The sequence below is a fragment of the Ostrea edulis genome, chromosome 2 (assembly GCF_947568905.1).
Source record: "Ostrea edulis chromosome 2, xbOstEdul1.1, whole genome shotgun sequence".
Taxonomy (NCBI): Eukaryota; Metazoa; Mollusca; class Bivalvia; order Ostreida; family Ostreidae; genus Ostrea; species Ostrea edulis.
The window spans coordinates 25,794,735-25,821,401 of record NC_079165.1 but is presented as its reverse complement, the minus strand read 5'-3'; the positions used below and the strand labels follow the sequence as shown (position 1 = coordinate 25,821,401).

The 26,667-nt window shown below is 33.9% G+C and overlaps 2 protein-coding genes across 4 annotated transcripts in view; both read left to right on the top strand.

Moving 5' to 3' along the window:
* Positions 1 to 26,667, top strand: part of LOC125679045 (dipeptidyl peptidase 2-like) — a 91,265-nt gene that overhangs the window by 10,511 nt on the left and 54,087 nt on the right. The gene's annotated exons all lie outside the window — the stretch shown is intronic.
* Positions 1,299 to 19,188, top strand: LOC125679051 (G-protein coupled receptor 52-like). 2 transcript variants are annotated; one of them, XM_048917961.2, is made up of 2 exons: positions 1,299 to 2,474; positions 13,950 to 19,188. In XM_048917961.2, the coding sequence occupies exon 2, from the start codon at positions 13,992 to 13,994 to the stop codon at positions 14,934 to 14,936; it is 945 nt and encodes a 314-aa protein (XP_048773918.1). In that variant the 5' UTR covers positions 1,299 to 2,474; positions 13,950 to 13,991; the 3' UTR covers positions 14,937 to 19,188. The 2 variants fall into 2 exon arrangements, with proteins under 2 accessions (XP_048773918.1, XP_048773919.1); XM_048917962.2 differs by lacking the exon at positions 1,299 to 2,474 and adding an exon at positions 6,323 to 6,563.

The window sequence follows — 26,667 nt, the reverse complement described above, 5'->3', positions numbered from 1 at the left end:
ACAACACAGTCATTGAACCACTATACCACACAACACAATGATTGAACCACAATACCACACAACACAGTCATTGAACCACTATACCACACAACACAGTCATTGAACCACTATACCACACAACACAGTCATTGAACCACAATACCACACAACACAGTCATTGAACCACTATTCAACACAACACAATGATTGATATGAACAACAATACCACACAACACAGTCATTGAGCCACAATACCACACAACACAGTCATTGAACCACTATTCCACACAACACAGTCATTGAACCACTATACCACACAACACAATGATTGAACCACAATGCCACACAACACAGTCATTGAACCACAATACCACACAACACAGTCATTGAGCCACAATACCACACAACACAGTCATTGAACCACTATTCCACACAACACAACGATTGAACAACAATACCACACAACACAGTCATTGAGCCACAATATCACACAACACAGTCATTGAACCACAATACCAAACACAATGATTGAACCACAATACCACACAACACAGTCATTGAACCACTATTCCACACAACACAGTCATTGAACCACTATACCACACAACACAGTCATTGAACCACAATACCACACAACACAGTCATTGAACCACTATTCCACACAACACAATGATTGAACCACAATACCATACAACACAGTCATTGAACCACTATACCACACAACACACAGTCATTGAACCACAATACCACACAACACAGTCATTGAACCACTATACCACACAACACAGTCATTGAACCACAATGCCACACAACACAGTCATTGAACCACTATATCACACAACACAGTCATTGAACCACTATACCACACAACACAGTCATTGAACCACTATACCACACAACACAATGATTGAACCACAATACCATACAACACAGTCATTGAACCACTATACCACACAACACACAGTCATTGAACCACTATACCACACAACACAGTCATTGAACCACTATATCACACAACACAGTCATTGAACCACAATACCATACAACACAGTCATTGAACCACTATACCACACAACACAGTCATTGAACCACAATACCACACAACACAGTCATTGAACCACTTTGCCACATGACAGAGTCATTGAACTGCTATACCACATGACACAGTCAATGATTCTCTACTCAAAACCATGTATAATGGTCAATGAATTACTATACAACATGTATAATGGTCAATGAATTACTATACAACATGTATAATGGTCAATGAATTACTATACAACATGTATAATGGTCAATGAATTACTATACAACATGTATAATGGTCAATGAATTACTATACAACTTGACACAGTCATTTAACTACTATAGCATATGGCATGGTCATTGAACCACTATACCACCAACAGAATTCTGCCAATCTCCCACTTGTATACAGTACCTGAACAACATATGTACTCATTGAATCTGTGGCTTGTGAATGCTATTTAACGAAAATAAGTTCACACTCATTCACAAAACCTGTTATATATAAGGTACTGATATTCTCAGACATGACTAAGCTGTAACCCAGAAGGTACCAGTAAACAGATTGTGCACTGATAACCCCGGGATGAGGTAAACAAGCTTGTTGTTTTTCCTGTGGTAGTTGGTTATTAAAGATTCCCTGTGGTGCATTATTCTAACAATGTTTACTGTAGAATCTGCTTATATCAGGGTCCTGTAATTATGGTATTGCATTAGGTACTAATTATATATGTGTGTGTTACTTAATTCATGATATACTTAACTTTGCAGTATTTTATGACTGTTAAGCAACAATTATTACATAATTCATCATAATAGTAATGGATATTACATTGTATAATCATTTCAGAATTCAGATATGATTATATTGTAGTTTTCATATCTGTCATCAAAATAATCTTATTCCATTATTGATGAATTCAATAATGTGTTTAAAATTTCATTCATATGTGGGACATCTTGGATTTTTACATGCATTATTCACGTCAAGTATTTTACTATGCCAGTCAGCTTATGATTAGTTCTTTACTAGTACACCACTTTTCAATTGCCAAAAATTCTCCAGAAGTACTATAATTAACATCAACAAAAGTATACACATATCAGTTTTATCTGCCTTTTAATTACCAGGGATTGGTAAGAGCATTCCAGTAATTAATTAGTAAAGATTTTACTCCGTGTTTCTCTACAAGAATAGAGAGAGGGGAGAGAGAGAGAAAGTGTTTTATATTTTTGATATATACGTGCAATTTACACCTGTGCCGAGAGCCTCCTTAGAAGTGACTGTCACTATCACAGTGGGCGCTGTCTCCTCGAGTTGGTATTGCTATTGATCTACAAATCTCGCGTACAGTCAGCAGCCATAGCATTAAAGCTGGTAAATGCCAGGCACATTGATAGAAAACAACATGACAAGCAACAGGCCAATTCAGAACCTCCGCTTCAGGAATAAAACATAAACCTATCAGGTAAGACTAGTTTTGTGTCTTTGATATGAATTTTGTATCAGGCATGAATTTCCTTTTTTAATTGTATTAAGGGGTTTATTGTATATGTTTCAGTTTTATCATAATGAAAGTTAGGGGTTTATTGTATATGTTTCAGTTTTATCATAATGAAAGTATCTGTAGTGTAAGCCTGTCACAAATAAAAAAAAATTGCAACATGTTTTGTCATGGAAGTTTGTTAATCACATTCGGTATAGCTTCACACTCATTTTGGTGAGAAATCTTCTGGATCAATTCTCTGGATTTGCTCTTTGATAATATTACTCATTATATAAGAAATGTCTTTTGAAATGATATCAGCTTGAAGTACTAATTACTTAAAATTTAGTAATTAGTTTAATACCTGGGTTCTGACTTTTAAATCTTATCATGGGAGTAATCTGAAAGTAGCTATAGAGCATCTAATACAATACCTATTGTTCATTAAATGTAAACTTTGATCTGTGATATAATTTAAACACTTATATACATTATACAATATCTGTGATATAATTTAAAACTTATATACTATTATACAATAAACACTTATATACTATTATACAATAAACACTTATATACTATTATACAATAAACACTTATATACATGTACTATTATATATGAGAAAAACATAAAGACCACCCTTTGAATTAAAAAAAAATGCTGAGAAGTTCAGTTGGTTTTTGTGCTAGCTAGTACATAATTTTACACAATTTATTGAAGAGAATATGAAAACGCATGGGTTATTGATCTCATTAAAACTCTGAATTTTTTGAGAATGGTGACTGAATAATGGATAACATTAAGTTGTTTGTCAATTTGGAATATGACTCAGAATTTCTGAGAATGAAGGTTTTCATGATAATAGAGAAATCCAAACAATCAATACTAATAGCCAATCAGAACTACAGATTAAAGTCAACTGAGGAGCTGAAATTTAGGAGTTTTAAATGGTGATGCTCATAATTCGTATAATCTATTTAATTATTTTAGATAATGACTATTCTTTTTTTTGTGTTTTAACTGCATATGTTAATTCAGGAAGAGTGTGTTAATAAAGCGTAACCTCAAAGACCAAGATTAGATATATTACCTGATACAAAATTGGATTTGCAGTAGTCTGTAAGAAATATTAAAATAATTAATTTTTTGGCCTACAAAGGAAATTTTATTTCATATGTTATAAAATATTGTAGGACAAGTTTATTCTGAGAGTATATTTCTTAATCATCTAACCACATATATAATTATGATTGGGATTGATTTGGTCATTTTTAATCCAGTTATTCAGCCTAGAATCTGTGTTTTATTTTAAGTATCATCAAGACCATGTCAATGATACAGTTCAGATTGATATCAGATTAAAGTATATGTATCATAATTTTACTGATACCTCTCATGATGGAAACAAGCTCTCCTGAAAACTTGGAAGTAATTGGGCTTGATTTCCAGAATAACATTTAAATTTTTAATGATAGTAGAAAATAATACAAAAAATTATATGAAGATCAGGACCAGATAATGACAATGCAAGGACCTCTACTGTGGGAGGTTGTAACCAAACATCCATTGGGAAATGATAGCCACTAATTCTGCCATTGGATAATGCTTGAGATAGTGAGCTATGAAAGCTAACATCTGATGGATACAAGAAATATTGTCGGTCTGGTTTGGCATCAGCCATACTGTCAGTCTGTGGAGAGCCGATTGTCTCAATTGATGGTTGCCAATAGATGATAGTCAAAGATAATTAAGGTTGATTGTTATTGAATGAGACCATGCATTATATCATGCTATTGAATGGAGGATGTCTGATACAGCAACAATCTGTTGTTCCTGTGCTTTAGCCAGTTCTTGGTAATTCTGAGTTTTATTGCTAATTAACTTTTTCTAATTTTAAGTCAGGCTGTTGAGTGTAGTCACAATAATTTATGTTAGTTTAATGCAAAATAAAACTGTGCAAGTATTTTTTTTTATTTCCATTTTGGAGGGGTGAGATCAAATGTTCAATGTCTGACAAAAAACTAAATTCACATAGTTTTCACCAAGACCCACTCACCCCCCTTAAAACTAATATGATGAATGCTGAAACTAATTGATTAACAAATAAAAATATAGACTCTGAAGTATAAATAACACTCTGAATACCTTTTCTACTATTTATTCACAAATGAAAATGTACATAATAAAAACTATTAAATGTTCATTAAAATGTAATATATGGTTTTTAACATTCACTTGGGTTTTTTTTTCCACTAAAGTGTAATCATGCAATGTTAGATGACAGAAATTTTACAGGAGTTTTTACCCCCTGCCCCTAACTATTTGAATTCAGATTTTTATCCAACATTGATCTTTTGATCTTGCCCCTAACACTTGCATGATTATGATAATCAATTACTTGTTTGAAATTCATTAAAGAAAAGTGTAATTTTTGCCAAGATTCTAGATTGTGAATTTCCTTAACCCACATGAGTAAATTATCTTTCTCACATTTTGAAATTACTTGATATGATTTTTACTCGAATGTGAAAGCTATAATTCAAACTCAGAAAGAGCACCCTTACCAAAAATGATTGTCCTCAAGACAGTGTCATTGGAAAGGAAACTCACTGACAAAAGCAGCAGAAATTTTGCTTCACCATGTAACATAATCTACTCTACCTCAGACAGAAATGTGGTGTATAGAATTTAATACGTGATCGAGATTTCCCATAATTCATTTGTCATTGTGGTATTGTATTGATGCTTTGTTCTTTTCTGTTTTCTATGCTTTGTGTATATATATATATATATATATATATATATATATATATATATATATATATATATATAATCCAAATACAAAGAGTTGATATCGCACAGTCAAAATAATTCAATAAAAAAGCGGGAAAATATACAGTTCCAAAATATATTTAAATCACTAGCACTTTCTGGATTTTAACATCCATCCTCAGGTGAATACAAATTAATAAGGATGGATGTTAAAATCCAGAAAGCGCTTGTGATTTAAATATATTTTGGAACTGTATATTTCCCTGCTTTTTTATTGAATTATATATATATATATATATATATATATATATATAAACCATATTCCTAGCCCTCTGACTGTTTTCAATCCTCTTTAAATAAATAAAGCATTAGAACAAAAATGTGGAAATTTTATAGTTTCTGATTAAGTCATGTGATACACTGTATATTAAAATGTGGAAATTTGATAGGTCCTGATTAAGTCATGTGATGTCCTGTAATAAATGTGGAAATTTGATAGTTTCTGATTAAGTCATGTGATACACTGTAATAAATATGGAAGTTTGATTGGTTCTGATTAAGCCATGTGATACACTGTAATAAATGTGGAAGTTTGATTGGTTCTGATTAAGTCATGTGATACACTGTAATAAATGTGGAAGTTTGATTGGTTCTGATTAAGCCATGTGATACACTGTAATAAATGTGGAAGTTTGATTGGTTCTGATTAAGTTATGTGATGTCCTGTAATAAATGTGGAAATTTGATAGTTTCTGATTAAGTCATGTGATACACTGTAATAAATGTGGAAATTTGATAGTTTCTGATTAAGTCATGTGATACACTGTAATAAATGTGGAAGTTTGATTGGTTCTGATTAAGTTATGTGATGTCCTGTATGAGAGGCAATTGGATGTCAATGGCGGGTACAAACCTTGCGGGATGTCACATTGGCGAATTTTAATTTTTTCCTTTACATGGTGTTTAATCATGGTGTCGAGCATCATCTTAAAACACATTCATGCCACTCCCAATTTCCATGATATACCAACCCTGATAATGTATAGAAAATGAATATCTGATGTTATAATCAATGATGATGTAGAGGTGTGAGGCAGGGAAACTCCCTTGACTGTCTCACTTGGGTATTTCCAGTCTCACATTTGCAATGATTTTTGCGAACAATTCATCTGGTGTAATATGTCTCAATCCGTCTGTCACTATGGGGACGTTTCATTTTTGTGTTGCCTGCAGAAACAGAGCTACACGTTTGTTTGTCTACTGGCTTGTCACACCTTAGAACTTTCAAACTGAAAGAGGTAAGAGTTTGATTCTTGACGTGTTCTTTTTCACGTATACAATAGCCGCTGATGGTCTGAACTTTTAATGTATACAAATGATTGATACTGAGATCTTTGCAAGCAACATGTGTTCCTTAGAACACTCTATAGTAACGAGGCACATGAAAGCTCACGAGCATGAAGAAGGAATTGCACACATAGACACAATTTTCAAACGGGAGTATACCATTGGAATCAGGAATATATTTTTTCTTATCGTTTGAAAACAGATCACTTGTTTTGTTGGCTCAATAGATAAGTATTAGACCGGCATTCAAACATTAGGTTAGCATTATACAGTAGGTCAGTGTTTTATAGATTGAATGTTCGAGTCTAGTGGTCTTAAATTTTCATTAATGATGTTTTACTAAAATTGCAAATTTTTGCCACATAATGATAAGAGGTATATTAGTTTTAGATTTGCAATACCAGTTTTATTATATCTATTCTTGATTTCTGATAATTCTGAGCTAGGTATGTTATTCCTTACTTGTGTAATGATTGGTACGGTAAAACCCCATAGTTCTGACAGAGAAATCAAATTTATGTGGTTGTGTGTACTTTTACTATATATTACACAAGCAAAATGATTGATTAAATTGTTAAAGCAATCAATGTCCTCTGGAGATGATTTTGTGTGATGTTAAATAGCAAAGTAATTCAAAATTCTTTTTCAAAAAATCTTATTCAAATCCATTGAAATGAGCATTTCAACAGCAAATTTTATTAGATGTACTGATTGGTATGGTAAAACCTCATAGTTCACAATTCCTGCCTGAACAACATGCTGGTGAGAAGTAGATGAACCCAGGGAAGAAAGATAATGATTTCATATTTTTTGAGCAATTCTCAGGATTTTTTTTTTTTTCCATTTTACATAGAACAGATTGCAGACAAAAGTATTCAAATAACCTTGTATTAATTAAATTTTGATTTCCTGCAACTATCTATGCTTGTACATGTGAGTCAATATGATGCGACAACCACGGAAATAGCCTGGCTGGTTTCTTGAATGTAATTGGTTAAATTTGCATTATGATATCAGTGTGGTTTGGTTGTGATGACTCACACAGATGACGTTGGGAATTTGAAGATAACCTGTAGCTTGTAATGTAAATGTATATGCTTTTTATGTGAAGTTAATTTGATATATTTTAAATTCTCATTAATAGAGGGCTGTATCTCATGGAAACCCCAAACTTAACAGTTATATTCCTTGATTACATTTTGAAAAATACTGTATATTACTTGTAGGAAAAAAAATGCATTGGGAGACAGTACAATAAAATAGACCATGAATTTAAACAGAAAATTTATTCAAATTGGGAATTTAATTATTATTATTATGGGTTTATTTTTCATACTATAATTAACAAACAATCTTGAAATCTGTTCGGTAATTTTGACAAACGTATAGCTTCAACATCAAATTCATTGCAAAAGAATTTAAAAGAAAATAGGTTAACACAAATATTTTCAGATAAGATGAAAGAGTGATCGATGCCCATTGAAATGTTAAATATATACTGTAGTATTGAATGAATACATTTCTCAAGGAATTAGAAGAAATGTTTCCAATTTAATACATTTCTATGATTTAAATCTGATCAAGTCTGGTAGGCAAGAGTTATATCCCTTGCCTATTATGATACATTTTTATGTATTCCAAAGTATTCCCACTATTTTGACTCTTCATGGAATTTCGCACATGCCAAGCTTGACCAATCACAGCAATTCATTAAGATGCTTTGCATGGTCATTCTTCTTTATACTGTCTACTCCGGATATATTGAAGTTCAAGGGACCAACCTGAATTGTTCATTATATCCAAAGTTCAATATAACCAATTTTGAACTTAGATGTTACTGGAGATTGACTTTTACTTCAATATAACAGACAGTTTAAAATAAGTGACTTCAATATAAGTGGAGTAGACTGTATACTCGGAGTGAAAAGACCACACATTTTGTTTACTGGGAATTTATACCTGCCATTCTTCCCAGCATCCTCCTTTGTGTGCTTATGTGCGAGTGTGGCACCCTAATTTTACTTAAAACCCGGCCACCTTAATATTTGATTGCAGGGAGCACGTACTAGTTTGATATTTCATTCAGTGTTTTAGGGTGTCAGATTGCATTATTAATCATACTTATGGGATACATATGATACATATGTTCTTGTTTGTTTTTTTCTAGTCACTCTGACCCCACTCTAGTTTAGTTTTTTATATAGTTTTTGAAATGAATGACATTTTTTTTCAATGCCTTTATGAAGTGACAAGCAAAGAAATCATATTAACTAAGGAACTTAAATGGACTTTTGCATGGCAAAAATACTTGGAATACAAAAAACTTAAAAGAGTAGAAATTTTCAAAAAATGTCCTTTTCATATTCTTATACTACTAGAAAATTTGAATATTTAAATTCAAGTGTGTGAATAAACTTAACCTTGTGAGTAAACAATTTCTGAAACTTGAAGGTGTATGAATCTCTACACTTAGACAGAATTAAAAAAGTGTATGCAATCATGTGTGAACACATATCCCCCCCTCCCCCCCAAATCTTAGAATTCAATACCCATTGGTTGCTGTAAGCCATATGATATACATGTATATTATGACAAGCATTATTTTATGGCAAACTTTAGAAATCAGTGTTCAGTTGCGGAAGAGTACATGTGCTGTCTGATGCTTTTTTGTTGCCATGGATATTATATATTTTTCATAATCAATATTAGACCTATAACATAAGTTGTTTTTAACTAATAATGCTTGGTTATACAGACATGAGTCTATACTTTGTCATAATTTAGGGCTCTCCTTCCAATTGTTTGATGAACAGCATACCTTACCTCACACAGTCAAGTACCGAGGGATTGTGTTGTGCATTGTGATGAGTTTTTAAGAATTCTGGGGAGATTTGATGTAAACAGAGATTAAGAGGAACCAAGTCCAAGTACTTTCTCCATCAGGGAAAAAAAATCAAGTGTTAAAGAGTTCAGAATCGGCTCTGTGGTTTTTACTGCACTGTACAACTTAAAGTGGCTAGTGACACAATGCCTCTGTTTCTGAACCTTTGGAATTTATTTTTTTTTGGTTGCTTTGATGTATCATTTTTATATGTTTCATTATATACATGTAAGTAACACAGGGTGACGAAACAGAAACCTACAGAAACATCCGATCACACTCGCAGGGAAATGATTAACAAAATACTTTATGTAATAATGAATTAGTTCAGAAAGGGATTTACAATGGAGTGTTTAAAGGGTGCGATTGCAGGAGAAGAGGAATCATTTCTCCAATAAAGCACACATGGGGGGGAAATTGAAAAAGGGGCACTTATTTAATATATAAATTTATGAAATGATGATAGGTCTAAAGAGATATGGTGCAACTTTAAAACTCATTTAATACCCAGTTATGAGAGTTATATACATTTGTATTATTGTACCAGTGGAATATTTAGGTCTATACCTCCATATGGAAGGCAATTCAATGCACAACAATTATATCGAGTCTTAATTCTCTCTCCTGACAATACATTCCTGGGAGTCAATTACTGATCAACTATAAAAGTGAATGATTTATACAATGTATTTTCTGTTGTTATGGTCTTGAAATCAAGAAAGAGCCAACTTTAATGTAACTTTTATTTCAAACTTCTGGTAAATCCTTAGTGCCTGACTGAGAGAATCAGTTATGCAGTAAATTATCTTCTTTCTACTTGTCAACAGTGAAAACTGGGCTGCACATTGAAATATATTGATTTTTGTGAAATTTAAAGTTAAGAGGAGGGATTATAATTATTTCATAAAACTATTGTCAAAGATTCAAAATAATGAAATTGTCACCCCGCCCTTCTTCCAAAATTAATAAAAGAATACCCCGCCCTTCTTCCAAAATTAAAAAAAGAATATCCTATCTAGTGAGTTAGTACAGTTTTTATCAATTAATAACTTGGCATTTAACAGTAAATGAATTTTGCTGAGAAAGAATTTCATTTTAAATGTGATATGTAATACTTCTCATTGATTTTTTAATGGACAACTTATTTTGTTTGGTGTCTTCCTTTAGGTTTTCAGCAAGAGTAACAAAGCTTTTTTTATGTTGGATTAAGTCATAACTTTTGTCATTAAATTGATCCATCGCAAGTTAAATCCATGTTCATGTATACCCATTAAGCTACGATAGTGTGTGTATTGTGAGGATCGTGCTTCTAATGAATTTGTCTATATATACCACTTTGATTGCTGTCCGGCAGTGATTCTTTTGCTGAAAATATATCTATTTTCCCCCCTTTTTTTCGAGATATGAACAGATTTAATTTACACAGATTTAAAAATGGAACATTGCATTATGGTGTTTGATGATGATGTACAATTAAACAATTTAATGACACTAAGCTGGTACTAGCACGTCAGGAAGTACCTTGGATTTGACAACTCACAGAATCTTGGATTGAATTTGAGACAAGTAAATATTTCTATAGAACCATGGAATTAACCTATATTGATTAAAATAAAATAAATTAATGAATTTTTGGATGATTGCCATCTTCTCTTTTTGAAGTTGTTTGCTTTTAATTATATAAATGTGTTTATATCCAAAACAACATGATTTTGCTTTGATAATAAACTTCAAAAAGTTGGTTTGACATCAAAATACCACATTAAATAATAATGCTGACATTTCAATGCCAATCCAATCGATTATGTTGAAGAAAAACCCCACAGCTGTTCAAATTTGTTGACTAATGCGAGCATAAGAGAGTTCTAGAAAATGAAATATTGTACTTTTATCATTCGTCATATCCATCATATATACTGACCAAGAAAATGTCAATAATTATTTTATTATGAAAAGTGAAGATAACGAACAGTCTTCAGTCACATAAGTGAATAATTCAAAACATTGAAACTATACCTGATCGACCATCTTTGTATACAGATAGAGTGCAAGACCGAATCAAAATTGATTAGAGAAGCAAATTTTTATTGGACAACCGAAAGTAATCAATCTTATTAATGTAGGAATTCAATTTATATTTGGTCTCATGCGGGAATACTCAAATGTTATATTCACCTTGAAGGCATGTGGAGGTGAATAGTGTTCTATTTTTTTTTAGCTCACCTGAGCTGAAAGCTCAAGTTAGCTTTTCTGATCATCCTTAGTGTGTCATCCGTCTGTCTGCATGTTAGTAAACTTTTCACATTTTCGACTTCTTCTCCAGAACCACTGGGCCAGTTTCAACCAAACTTGGCAAAAAAACATCTTAGTGTGAAGGGCTTTCAAGTTTGTTCAAATGAAGGGCCATGCCCCCTTCAAAGGGGAGATAATCACAAAAATGTAAAAATAGGGTGGGGTCATTTAAGAGCTGAAATGTACATGAAAGCTTCCTGACATTAAAGTGCAGATTCAAGGTTGTTCAAATCATTGCCCCCAGGGTTAAGTTGGGGCCACAATAGGGGATCAAAGTTTTACATGTGAATAGATAGGTAAAATCTTTCAAAATCTTCTTTTCAAGAACCACAGGGCCAGAAAAGTTTACATTTACATGAAAGCTTCTTGTCATTAAGTGCAGATTCATGTTTGTAAAAATCATGGCCCTTGGGGTTAAGTTGGGGCCACAGTAGGGATCAAAGTTTTACATGCAAATATATATTGGGAAAATCTTTAAATATGGGCCAAGGTGAGTGATGTGACCCATGGGTCTCTTGTTCTGGTATTTTGGATCTCGGTCAGTCAGAAAGCTTGGGTTTATTCAATCCTATGATAATGTGTTATTCAATTTATCTTTATACTGTTGCGTATAATCAGCACAGTAGATATTTATTTTTATGTTTAATGTTAAAATAACCCTTCATTGGTCCAGGAGATTAATTCAGAAGTCTTGCAATATACTAATCATAACTGCTATCAACAAAATCTGATATCCATGACATTACAATGTTTGTTTCTGCGTGATCTCTATTCAGTAAAGTGAGTCTTATTTTGTCTATGAATCTTTACAAAAACCCAATATGGATGAAACCATAAGAATCTTCAAAAGGTTTTTATTGGACATCTGCATGACTATGTACTATGAAACTGTAGCAGTGATATATTTAGATGTTGGATTTACTCTTCCCAGAATTTTATTTATTGATGTATGTGTTCCTTATAAATTTTCAACACAAAATCTTAATTGCTTTGAGGAGTGACTCTTGAGTATCTTCTCTGAATTTTTAAGTTTTGTTTTCGATAAGTCCTCTGAAGCTAGCTGTAGCAGTGCTCTATTTAGATGTTAGTAATTCATGGAATTTAGCCTTCCTCATTCATGAAACTTTTTCCCTGTTTAGGACTTACAGATTTACAACACATCTGTATGTCAGTTCCAAATTTATCCATTATAAATGTTTTGTACATAATCAGTAATGGGTCATTGGAAAGATTGAAAAAAAAATCTTTGATTTTTATTTCTATTTACATTTTTATGTTTATTTTTGTATGCCCTCAGTATTTTTCCTCACAATATCATTTCAAAATTAAAATTTCAGATAAGACTGTGTGATAACAATGTATACTATTAGACTGTTTGTAATAAGTATATACAGTACTACAAGTGTGTTATTTTTATCATACATGATCATTATTCTAAATATTAAACACTTGTTGATGAATTCCACAAATGTTTATAAAATCCTTTCAAATACAATGTACAGTGAAAACTGCCTAATTCGATACCTGTGTAATCTGTTTCCCTGGACACTCCGACCCTTATTTTTATTCTCAGTTTCATATTTTCATTGTATTTTACTCTGTTTATTCTACCACACTGTATTCTGACAAAAGACTTGTCTCTTAGTGATGGTCAGATTAGACAGGTTTCACTTCTGATATCACAAAATGTTTGATGTGTTTCACAATATTGAGAGCAGACACAAGCAATTTGCTTGTCAGATGCCTATATGTTGCACTGAGCACAGACAAATGTATTGTGGTCAGTGTGCTCGATATGAGTGATTAAACAGCACTACCTTTTGTCCTTGTCCCACATGGTCAGTGCTTTATATTAATTAATTTCATTAGCCTCTGAGACATAATTCATGTTAATGACTCATTGTATTTTCAGTTTTATAAAGGTACTGACAAGAAAATTTCAGTCATGTATTTCAAATCCCGATTTTATGGGGGGGGGGGGGATTCATTATTTATTTTATTTCTTTTCCTTTGGGGGGAGGGGATTTTATAGATACCAGAAAAGCTTTAATGATACTCCCTCTTTAGGCAACATGTTTACAAATCTGAAATGCTTAATTTACATGGCATTGCAGACATTCAAGATATGAATTTTCCTAATAGATTTATTTTGTTTGATTTGCAGCATGACCTTGAGATCAGGTCGGAGTGAGACGTTGCCAGGGTGATGGAGTTCAAAGCTGAGAGCCTGGTAACAGTATTCTTCACAGCTCTCATTGTTTGCTTCAACACTCTCACTCTTCTCGTCATTGTGTGGACTGAATCCATTCGTAACATCAACAAAATTTACTTTGCCTCACTGACAGTCTCGGACTTGTGTGTTGGAGTTTTCATTACGCCATTTGCAGTCTTCAGCTCCTTTAGCAACTCGTGGATTGTCAATGATGAGAAATTTTGTCATATTGAGGCCTACCTTTTGGTCATTTTTTTCATCGCAGGTTTGTATTCCCTAGCATGGATCAATGTGGACCATTATCTTGCCATCAGAAAACCACAACGACACAAGGTTGCCATGACAACAGCCCGTTCCCTATGCTGGATCATATTTGTTTGGATTGGAGCTGTCAGCTTCTGCAGCCCAACTCTCTTCTCTTTCAAGAAACAAGCCAAGTATTATGAGGAGGTTTTCCTGTGTTCCATTGATGCTGGCTCTCACAAACCATACTTTGTGACAGCAGGGATTTTGGTTATCTTGCCTGCTTTCTTCGCTTTGGTGTCTACCAATGCATACCTCTTTACCAAGTCATTCCGCAAAAAGAGACATATGTATCAAACCATTCTGGTAGATACAGCTTCACGACCAAATAACTACTTCATGAACTTCATTATATCCATGATTTTTCTAATAGCATGGATCCCATGGTTTGTTCTTCAGATATATGGAGAGTTTATTGAGAAAATATCTGACTATCCACATTCAGTGCATTTTTATCTGTTGTGGTTTGGGATTGGAAATTCCTTTTACAAATTTTTTGTGTATTTGTTGTGGAGTCGAGACTTTCGACGTGGTCTGCGACAATTGTGTTGTCATAATGATTGTCGATGTCCAGAGTGCTCCGTGTCCCATAGCGTGAGTTTGAACTTTGGTACAGCAACTGGTGCTGGCAAGTGAAATCTAGGTCCCATCTTATTGTATTACTGTAAAACAAAGTCATGACTTAGGCTTCTGGGGATGATAAAAAAATTATATGTTGATTCAATGTGTTAACAAATTATCATCATTTTCACCTCTTGTGGATAGACATGTATTACATTTTTAAAACAATTTTCCCCAGTTTTAGCTAGAATTAAGTGAGTTATGATACATGCAACAGAAATTTGTATATTTGATAAACGAAATGATTCTGTAATATTCTCTAAAGAATGCATACTTTCTGATTGAAATGTACATGATAAGTACAGTATACATTCTATAGGCATACCTGAGGTACGTGGAACATATTCACTTCTGCAGATTTAATATTGACTAATACAAGTAATTATTATAAGTATAAATACTTTCAAAGTGATGAAAATAGAAATCTATGGATTAAAAAAGTAAAGATATATATTCTGTAGAAATTAATAATCATTATGTTGTTACTAAGAATTTTGATATTCTGTTGCATTTTTTTTTTTTAGAAATATCACTTTCTGATATTGAAAAAGTTCATTGATTTTTAGGAAATCAAATACAAGTGGATTTCCTGAACATCAGTAAAACTACATATTTTTAGTGCAGTCAAGTCTAAAAATGTTGTGCACAATTTACAATATGAAGCGATCATTGATTTTTTTCTCCTTGTGATAAATTTTCAGCGCACTACTTTGGAGTGGTGTGGTTTTAATGATATTGATAGAGTTTTGAGAGGGTTTTTTCATATTAGTGACTAAAAATTGTTATAATTGTTCATTTTCATAAGCTTGCTGTGATGTTATAGATTTATGCTGTGATACAACTGAAATTCCAGAGCATCAATTTTCTCCATGCATACATACTTGAGCATTAACCAGATTTATTATAAATAGCACCATTTTAACCTGCACTCTCTCCATATTATATAATAATCCATGATGCATATAAAAAGTTATGAATAATTGATCTAATAACAAACTTAGTAGCAAGTGATGCTTACGTATAAATTGTCATTTTCTTTATGAGTTGAAACAGTGACATGTATATAGCTTCCTTTCTTTGAAGATAAAATTGTAAATCAATAGGCAAGTCTTATTCAATCATTAATGGTCAGCTTTAGTATATGGGGAAGTTATTTTTATGCCCCCATAATTGCAGATTCAGAGGCATATAATTTTTCATCTGTCTGTCTGTTTGTCCACAAAAACAAAAACTTTGGTCCTAACTTTTGAATGCTTAGTGCTAGGGCTCTTGTATTTTGCGTGTGTATTTTTTGTGACAAGACCTTTCTTTGGGTGCCAGAATGACTTGGCTGCCGTACAGGGGCATCAGTGTTTCACAAACACATCTTGTTTTATCAATAATAAGGTAGTGATCTATGGGTAATGAGGAAATTTCACAACTGGTACATCCTGAAATTTAATGAGAGTATAAAGAATTTACCTTGTCTGTTAAGAAGTTCTAAAGACTGTTATTTTACTGCATACCGAAGCTGAAATAATACTGGTGAGTTCATGGGACAATGATTATCCCTGGTGATTTTGGGGTCAGTAGGTCAAAGGTCAAGTAAACTGGTCATGTAACAGTATATAAGGAAATGGTTAAGAATTGTTAAAAGCTACTATATTGTATTTCATTTTATGTTGATGCTGAAAAAATTCAAATTGCATCAATATAGTGTACATGGGATAATTAGGGTCATCTCTGTGATATTGGAGTCATTCCATCCAGTCAAGAAGCTTTTAAATCTATTAATAGTTGAACTTACACCAATGGTAAATACAAGAATCATTGCTGGCGATTTTGAGGTCAAAGGTCAATTGTAAACTGGACAGTGATGTGGGATGAGGATGATCACTTTTGATTTTGGGGTCGAAAAGTTCAGATCTGAGATTTATGACATAAATGATTTCCTTTTTTATTGAGTCACATATTTCACACACAACTCAGACTTGCTGTGGGATAAGATTTGATTTTATACACAGTTTTGGGTTTGTCCCACAGGAGATATTATTAGTTTAGTAGGATATAGCTCTAGTTTTCTAGGTCAATTAAGTTACTCCAGGACTTACGCGTACCTTGTTTAGACAATTATTTCACATAGTGATGTACAATTTTAACATACTTAGCATTATGTTCACAGGTTACTTTCTCATAACCCTGTGTGACCAACATTACTATGAATCAGCAGGGCCGTAACTGATTTGTAATGTTTGTCTTATAACATGCATTTAATATGCTTACATTTTTTATTTATCCCCCCCCCCTCTAAAGAAGAAAGAAATAAAAAAAAAAAGATTTTAAAAATCATATAAAAGTAAAGTCAAAGAAATTAAGAAACAAAAACAAAGTTTCTCGTTTGTTATTTGTGTATGTAATAGAAGAAGTGGGGTCATCAGAGCAACTGGTGTGTGTAAAACTGGGTGCAATATATGGCATATTCCCATCTGTTGTTGTAGTATATATGTTACCTGTACACAAGAAATACAGTCAGGTCATATTTTTCTAATAAACCTTTTGCAATGAATTCCACAATTAAAGTAAAGCATGTGTTTGATGAATTTATTAAGGTTTTTGCTATATATATTAAGAAATTGTCAGACCTAAAGCCTACAGGGGTTTTGTCCCCTCTGGTACCACCAGCGCCTCACTCGAGACCAACAACTAAAAGTCTCAGGGGACCCCAGGAACCCCTATCCCAGTTTGCATCTCTTTCAGAAACAGAGATATGGGCCTGAGCTCCTGAGTATACATGAACCCATTTAGATCACCTTATATGTAATGCCACCAGGCAACAGTGACAGCCATGCTTTCTCTCTGAAATGTTTTCATTAGATTGTTATTTTATCAAAACATTTCTAGAAACCTAATCAGTAAATCTTTTTGATGTACACATGCTATAGGTTTTTATAGCGACATGAAATAGGTTTTACAGAATACTCATTTTGTTAACATCATCTGGTTATGTACAGAATTTAAATTTGATGTTGATTTATTTATTGGCATTATATAAACAATTTTATGTATCAATGATGACTTCATGTCTTTTTAAGATATTTTGTTTTCTCTGTTTTAATGCCTAAGAGGTTAAAATATTGTTTTATATGAATTGCCCATTTGTTAATATCAATTCATACTCTGGACATTGCCAGTAAAGCATTGTCTTTAACATTTTTATTTTACAATTTGTTTGTAGTGTACAAATGTCCATTTTTTATATATATACAAAATATATATTCATATTGATTTTGTATATTGTTTCTCGTGTAATTTTATCAGATAAGACACAGATACCATTCCAAACAATTAGTCTTTATTCCAAATGTTATCAGTGAATGAATAATATATTTGTTGTTATTTTGTACCAAATATTAAGAAACTTTTAAATTAGTATTTACCGTAACTGTGTTTTATCCACTTTTTTGGTTTAGAAAATCAAACATTTTACGTTGTATATGCATCATTTTGTGATAGAGAGGAAAAGTTTCCAATAAGGTGCTGAAGTTGTTCAAAGGAAATTGAAATTAGGCTGTTAGATAATATAAATGTATAATGATTTGATAATTGAACTTATATAGGGTGAATATTGGAAAACGTTTGAAGAAAAATGCAGGAGCTTGAGAGTGCATTTTTACACCCAAGTGCCAATATTCACCATTTTAAGTTCATTAACTCCTTTGTTATATAGCTTAAACATATTTCAGATTATTTTTTCCATTTCCTTGTCAAGTTTAGAATTGAAGCATTATGAACACTGATATGAATACACAGATATTTATATTTTACAATATTCACTCAATTGCATGGTTCAGGGCAAGTGTTTCAAATCATGAATAATATTTCATGGTCTTTAACTTAAAGTCTGAATCAAAACAGTGTTCCATTCTCATCAAACTTAATTGATATTTAATAGACAAAACATCAAAATTGGCTACCAGAACTTTTAACCCACACATTAATATCTGGTTCACCATCTTTGTTTACAGCTCGAGTGCAATGACATTAACTTGTGCCTGGAACATTTTAATGCGGATCATATTTCATGAAAAGTTGGCATTCAATTAAGGCCAAGATATATTGCACAATAAAATTCTTTAGAATTTTGGAACATTTCATTACATGTACTAGTAAATAATGTGTTTCAGCTATATAATGATGTGTAGTGTAGCTTTTGAAGTCCTTTGTTTCCATGGTATTGTCTGACATGCATGACTGGATGTATCCTAATAAACAAAGAAAAGACTAGAAATACTTTGTTTTATTTCAGGTACATGTATATTCCACTGCAAGAATAAGTAATATTTCCATGTTATGATTGTATTTCTCTATAAATAGGAACCTGCTGGCTACCAATCATAAATTGACAGCAACAAATAGTGGAGATGCCTGGATGTAGTAGTAGTGAGATTATTATTTCTCCCCTCAAGTGACTGTTGATATGTATGATGTTCTTAATACACAATTCCAACCTTCAAAAGGAGAATCAGATTTAATTAACATAATTGTTGCTGTTGGGTGAACTTTGATAATATTAGGCTAAGCAACTGCGGAGTATGAATTAATAAGTATGAAAAAGCATGCTACGCATCAAAACTTGGGTTGTTCACATACATGTAACTGTGCAGAAAGATAAATTCTAAACATTTTTGTTTGGCAAATAGTATTATCCCAATTAAATACCTGTAACAGTTAATGGGTTTTATTCTCTTGGAACTTTCTTCTAACCCAATCAAGCAATGATAACTTACAACATTGTGAAGGAGAGATGTAGTAAATCGCTTAACATATACTAGAATCTTTTAGATTCAGTCTCACAATGGATTTTTCTACTACAATGCATTGATACATGTACTTCCTGAATCCTATTAAATTTCTATATCTCTGCCTATTTTCTGGATTATCCCAGGCAAAATTTGCTGGGTAGTAAATGTTATGACAATAGGATGTCATTTTGGGAAAAATCTACCAGCAAGTAAAATGCATTTCTTGAAGGAGAAGACATAGAGTCTGCCAATCGGGTATGAGGGCAGGAGATCGAAGACCAAGTCTGTCAATCGAGTAAGTATAAGCAGGAGAAGACTTCAAGTCTGCCAATCAGGGGTAGGAGAGCAAGAGAATTTACTTTGAATCTGCCAATCAGGGGTAGGAGAACATATGAGAATACCAAGTCTGTCAATCAGGGGTAGGAGAGCAAGAGAATTTACTTTGAATCTGCCAATCAGGGGTAGGAGAACATATGAGAATACCAAGGCTGTCAATCAGGGGTAGGAGAGCATGGGAAGACATTGAGTCTGCTAATCAGGGGTAGGAGGGCAGGAGAAGACTTCAAGTCTGTTAATCAGGGGTAGGAGAGCATGGGAAGACTTCGAGTCTGCCAATCAGGGACAGGAGAAGTCATGGGGTCTGCCAATCAGGGGTAGGAGGGCATACTGCTGGACATTGTTCTAATGTCAAAATAATCCACATACCACGTCATGTATCATCAACAATAACCTGTGTGTAAATGGTAGGATAATAAACCAAATACAGTTCTTCCTAGATATCCCATTTATGGCACCCATTGCAATGACAAATATTTAGAATATAAAAACACTCTTCATGCCACTCTGATATTATAGCATAAATGGATATATTTAGAATTACTGTACATGTATTTTGCAATACGTTGAAATGAAAATTGAGAAACGACAGCTAACTTACTGTAAAATATCGACCAATTAAAGTTTTAACTTATGTGGAATTGATTCAGTGATGTACATCAATCAATCAACCTAAGCAGGGCCCATTCATGTGTCACATACAGTGTACTTGTATCAAGCAGGGCCCATTCATGTGTCACATACAGTGTACTTGTATCAAGCAGGGCCCATTCATGTGTCTCATACAGTGTACTTGTATCAAGCAGGGCCCATTCATGTGTCACATACAGTGTACTTGTATCAAGCAGGGCCCATTCATGTGTCTCATACAGTGTACTTGTATCAAGCAGGGCCCATTCATGTGTCTCATACAGTGTACTTGTATCAAGCAGGGCCCATTCATGTGTCTCATACAGACCGTGAGGCTGAAGTGTACTACTACACCCTGTGAACTGTTTCGTTCTCAATAAGAACCATACCATTCCCACACCAAATCGTTCTGTTCAAACTGTTCAGCGTTCTGTCCCCCAACGAAAGCGTTCTGTCCCCAGACCAAAGCATTCTGTCCCCAGACCAAAGCATTCTGTTCCTAGACCAAAGCATTCTGTTCCTTAGACCAAAGCATTCTGTTCCTAGACCAAAGTGTTCTCACTGTTCTGTCCCCCGACCAAAGCATTCTGTTCCTAGACCAAAGCATTCTGTTCCTAGACCAAAGTGTTCTGTCCCCCGACCAAAGCATTCTGTTCCTAGACCAAAGCATTCTGTTCCTAGACCAAAGCGTTCTGTCCCCAGACCAAAGCATTCTGTTCCTAGACCAAAGTGTTCTGTCCCCCGACCAAAGCATTCTGTTCCTAGACCAAAGCATTCTGTTCCTAGACCAAAGTGTTATGTCCCCTGACCAAAGCATTCTGTTCCTCGACCAAAGCGTTCTGTTCGTAGACCAAAGCGTTCTGTTCCCAGACCAAAACGTTCTGTTCCTAGACCAAAGTGTTCTGTCCCCCGACCAAAGCATTCTGTTCCTAGACCAAAGCATTCTGTTCCTAGACCAAAGCGTTCTGCTCCTAGACCAAAGCGGTCTGTCCCCAGACCAAAGCATTCTGTTCCTAGACCAAAGCATTCTGTTCCTAGACCAAAGCATTCTCCCCAGACCAAAGCATTCTGTTCCCAGACTAAAGCATTCTGTTCCTAGACCAAAGCATTCTGTTCCTAGACCAAAGCATTCTGTCCCCAGACCAAAGCATTCTGTTCCTAGACCAAAGCATTCTGTTCCTAGACCAAAGTGTTCTGTCCCCCGACCAAAGCATTCTGTCCCTAGACCAAAGCATTCTGTTCCTAGATCAAAGCGTTCTGTTCCCAGACGAAAGCATTCTGTTCCTAAACCAAAGCATTCCGTTCTCATCTAAAACCGTTTGTTCCTGCATGGTGCACATCTTATTGAAGACCTGAGAGATGTAGATACAAGTATGTTATTTTAAATCATATATTCAGAATTGTACCTCGACGGTTACAGCCTACATTGTTCCTGAGGGACTGTATGTCGGACGTTTGAAGATTTGTATAGATGCTGTACAATTTTAGTGGGACTGACATTCCACCCCAGGGTTTGTAATTGGCATCATTATGAATGCTTAGAAGGTTGCATTCTGGATCTGTGCATGCATTGTGCCCACTGGAATACCATCTTTGTTGTCTCTTTTGATCAGCTTACAGCATATTACAATTTCAGACAGTACATCACAAGAAAATTTTGACACGATGAGATTAATTAAAAGTTAACAAGCTCAGAAGGTGACTTTCTGCTCTAGTTACTGGTACCTGTATCACTTAGGATGACTCCTTCCACACTGATGATTATATCGTTTGTTTCTTTTAATCAATGCATTCATTCAATGTGTTGCTGTTAAGCACTGTAGGCTGCATCAGATCTGTTTCAAATGCTCCAACATCTCTCAAAAATCGACATTAATGTGATATTTTTTATAATTACCCATTGTCAAAGTTTCTCATTGCAAGATAATATCACCCTGAAAGGTGTGATTTTTAATTTAAACATCACAGCCGCCATGACTTTACTTCCACAGGAAAACATGTTTTTTAAATTGTTTCTGGACAATTCAGATTCAAATATTTTACATGAAACTATAGGAAATATACATTGAATATTTGAGGATTATTTTTACTGTTACTCAATTTATTTTGGAGACCTTAGAATAATACATGTAGTAAATGAAACAATTCATAATTACAGTCAATGGCAGATATCAATAAATCAAAAGAACTTTCAGAAAGTACTTAAGTACTGAGTGTGTGAATACTGGTATTTACATGATTTATATGGCTTTACTTCAGCAACATATAACAAGAGTGATTATTAGAATTTTTTGACTTGCAGTAAACTTAATTTTGAATGTGCAATCCATCACAATTGATATTTTAAAGGAAAACTGGATACTAGATCATGTATGCCTATGTAGATACAGGGTTTTCTTCAGGTCCGCTTTATGTAAGGTTGGGTCTAGCTCTGTTCTACAGAGATATATCAGCCAGCTAACTCATTAACGACAATGGCTGCAAGACTGAATTGACATTTAACCCCATAAGGCTAGACTGGTCCTCTATCTGATATCTCATCAGAAGCTATAGCAGACGTATCCCACTTGTTTTCAAAGTCATGCAGCTCCTAGATGGCGGTCATTTGGAAACGCGCGCAAGAACAAATTAGAACATATACCATAAAATTGCTGCAGGTATGCTTAAGTGCTTTAAAAAAAGGACACAATTCTATTCTGATAAGATTTATACCTCATTTGGATATAAAATGATTTTTTTTTTCTTTTAAGATTCCTTGTAACATTAAATACTGTATTAACCGTTATATATACATGTACAGTATATGTTTTCAGTCCCATTTGTATATGTGTGTCTGTATGTTACTGTGACGTGTTATCTTTAGGCAAAATAACATCAAGCCTTTAAAATTGACCTTGGATTTCATTCAAATTTTCACAAAAGAGAGCAAGCACAATGAGAGGCTGAGGAGCCTAAGCAGAGGTTTGCAGTCTTAAAACACTCTCATTTGGCATCTGAATTTTTCGATATTTTCTAAATTTTTGCCTACTGATGAGAGCAAAGCGGATGAAAGATACAGTGGACTTCAATCAATATTTTGGTCATTAGTGCCTTTCCCTAATGACTTAAGGTTTTCCTGATACATAGTGATTAATTTCCTTCCAAATACTATTTGTCCAAGTGGTGAAGAAAGATCATTAGAAGCAAATAACTCCTGATTATTGGATTTAGTTTTTTCTACCATAACAATAAGATTTTGCTTGACCTTAGCCATATCATGGTGGTATAGTGTTGCATGTAGAGATCTAATAACAAATTCATGGATGCTGACACATTTATGGTTTTTTTGCTTCTCAAGGGATTTTATTTGGTATATGGCTTGTTGATTTCACAGCTAGTTTGTTTTGATTGAGGGCTGTTGATCAAGTCTTATCCATGACACTTTGCTTAATGTAGTGTTCAGTTCAGCTTAATCAAAGAGAGTGCAGGGCTCTGATACAGCAATTTCCTACAAGTTATTGGAACATATTTAAGCCTTGCAAGTGCATGGACATTAAGTCAGGTTGAATATAACTTTGCAGTTTTGAAAATCTTAAGAAGGTATCACACATAAAATTAAAGGATATTTGTTAAAAGATGTTGTGATGTTGGAAAAGTAAACTTTGCTTTTTGTTTAGCAAAGAATGCACTTTTAGAGCGAGATTTTTATGAAAAAAATTTAAAAACCCTGCAGGTCTCAAACTTATGATTTACAGATTCTCAGTGGCGAGCGTAATGCTTTAATCCAGTGAACGAGTTCTGAAGAACTTGAAAAGGACTAAGGATATATTAGTATTTATGGTGAACTAGCTCCCATTCAAAAAATTTGTGACATGATGTTCTATTTGTCTATCAATGATGCATTATGCCAAAACTGATTTTTTTTTTTGCACGACAACAAATTATACATTTCTGTTGTTTAGACTGACCTTAAAAATGGAGCACAGGCTGAAAATTATTTGATTTAATTTTAAAAAGAAAGTGCTCTGAACTGTGATTTTTTTCTTCTTCTTTTTGGTCTCTTAATTGTGATGTTCTATATTTATGCCTCCAAGATTGAAGATGGGGCATATATTTTTGTTATTTGTCTGTCTCTGTCTGCCTGCAACTTTCACCCTGATTATAATTATACAAGGTAGATGGGTCGATCATGCTTTGTGGATTAGAGGTTGAATGTCAAAGCTGCGTGACTGATAAATGTCAAGGTAAATTTGTTTAAGGTCAAATCTGACGCATTTGAATGTGACCATGCTGGGGACCATTTAATGTGTCATACACACATCTTTCTATTTTATGAATGATTGATATGGTCAACTATTACAATATAGGAGAAAGGTGCTAAATTTATAGTTGAGTCCTAATTTTTTAATTGTATAGCCAAAAAGTCTTTGATATGTGCATGTTGATCATGGTCTTTTAGTAATATCTTTTCAATCATGCTGGAAACAAATTCACTATAGGGTAAAAATCTGCTGATTCAGAAGGTATGCAAATTTTTTTTCTTTCTCTTTTTTTGTATTGAAAATTCATTTGGGAATGTTAGAATTACACAAATCTTTTGAAGATAAATGAGTACTTTGTTGTCTTTTTTATCTGACAATAGCGAATTGCATGAAGAAAGATTCATTTGATCATTCTATTGTAAGTCTGGTAAGGTTTCTTTTATCTGTTGGCATTACAGGGATCTTAATGAGCAAGAATTCATAAAAATAGCAGTACAACAATTGAAGAACAACAGATCCTCAGACGTATGATGGCACTTTGATCTATATTTACTACAGGTGACTCTCAATGAGTCCAACCTTAATCTATCAATGTTCTTGATCTCTTGAAGTGAAATTACAGCTCCATTTTTCTCTCTATATAACATAGCAAATTTACTCTCGATCTCTCGAATGCTCAACCTCTGGAAGTTCTTGATCTCTTGATGTGAAATTTGGGTTCAGGAAGACATATTTAATTGTTTTCAAGTTTGGATCTCTCGAAATGGTGATATCGTATACACACATCACTAAAGCGAATAGTAACCATTTCTGCTCGACCTTAAATTCCTGGATAATGGTGATCAATGCTTCAGGCTAGCTCGGCCATGTTCATTAGGTATTTATTTAGATATAAGCTCTTCTGTGTCACTGGTCTAGGTGTCTGTACTGCTGTCTGTATTTATAAGATCTTCTGTGTCACTGGTGTAGGTGTCTGTACCGCTGTCTGTATTTATAAGATCTTCTGTGTCACTGGTCTAGGTGTCTGTACTGTTGTCTGTATTTATAAGATCTTCTGTGTCACTGGTGTAGGTGTCTGTATCGCTGTGTCACTGGTCTAGGTGTCTGTATCGCTGTGTCACTGGTGTAGGTGTCTGTACCACTGTGTCACTGGTCTAGGTGTCTGTATCGCTGTCTGTATTTATAAGATCTTCTGTGTCACTGGTCTAGGTGTCTGTACCACTGTGTCACTGGTGTAGGTGTCTGTATCGCTGTCTGTATTTATAAGATCCATACATGACTTACTTTTGACTTAATTCCTTCTCTCCTCGTGGAGAATAGGGCCATGAACAAGTCCTCTCCATTTAATTCTATCCTGGGCTGATCTTGCTGCCTCTGTCCATGACCCAAAACCTAGTTCTTTCCTCTCTCTTTCTATTGTTCTTCACCACGTTTCCTTCGGTCTTCCTCTCTTTCTTTTTCCTTCTGGTGTCCAACTAAGGGCTACATATGGGTGTGTTCTTTTATCCATCCGTAGCACATGTCCAATCCATTGCCATCTGCGTGTTTTTATCATAGTGCTGATCTTTGCTACTCCTGCTATCTCTCTAACTGCTACATTTGATATTTTCATTGGCCAGTAGATCTTTAAGATTTTCCTAAGACATTTGTGCTGGAAGGTATCTACAAGTTTTTCGTCCCCTTTTGTCATTTTCCAGGTCTCACTGCCATACAATAACACAGCTATTACATTTGAGCTGAAGAGCTTCATTTTTGTTT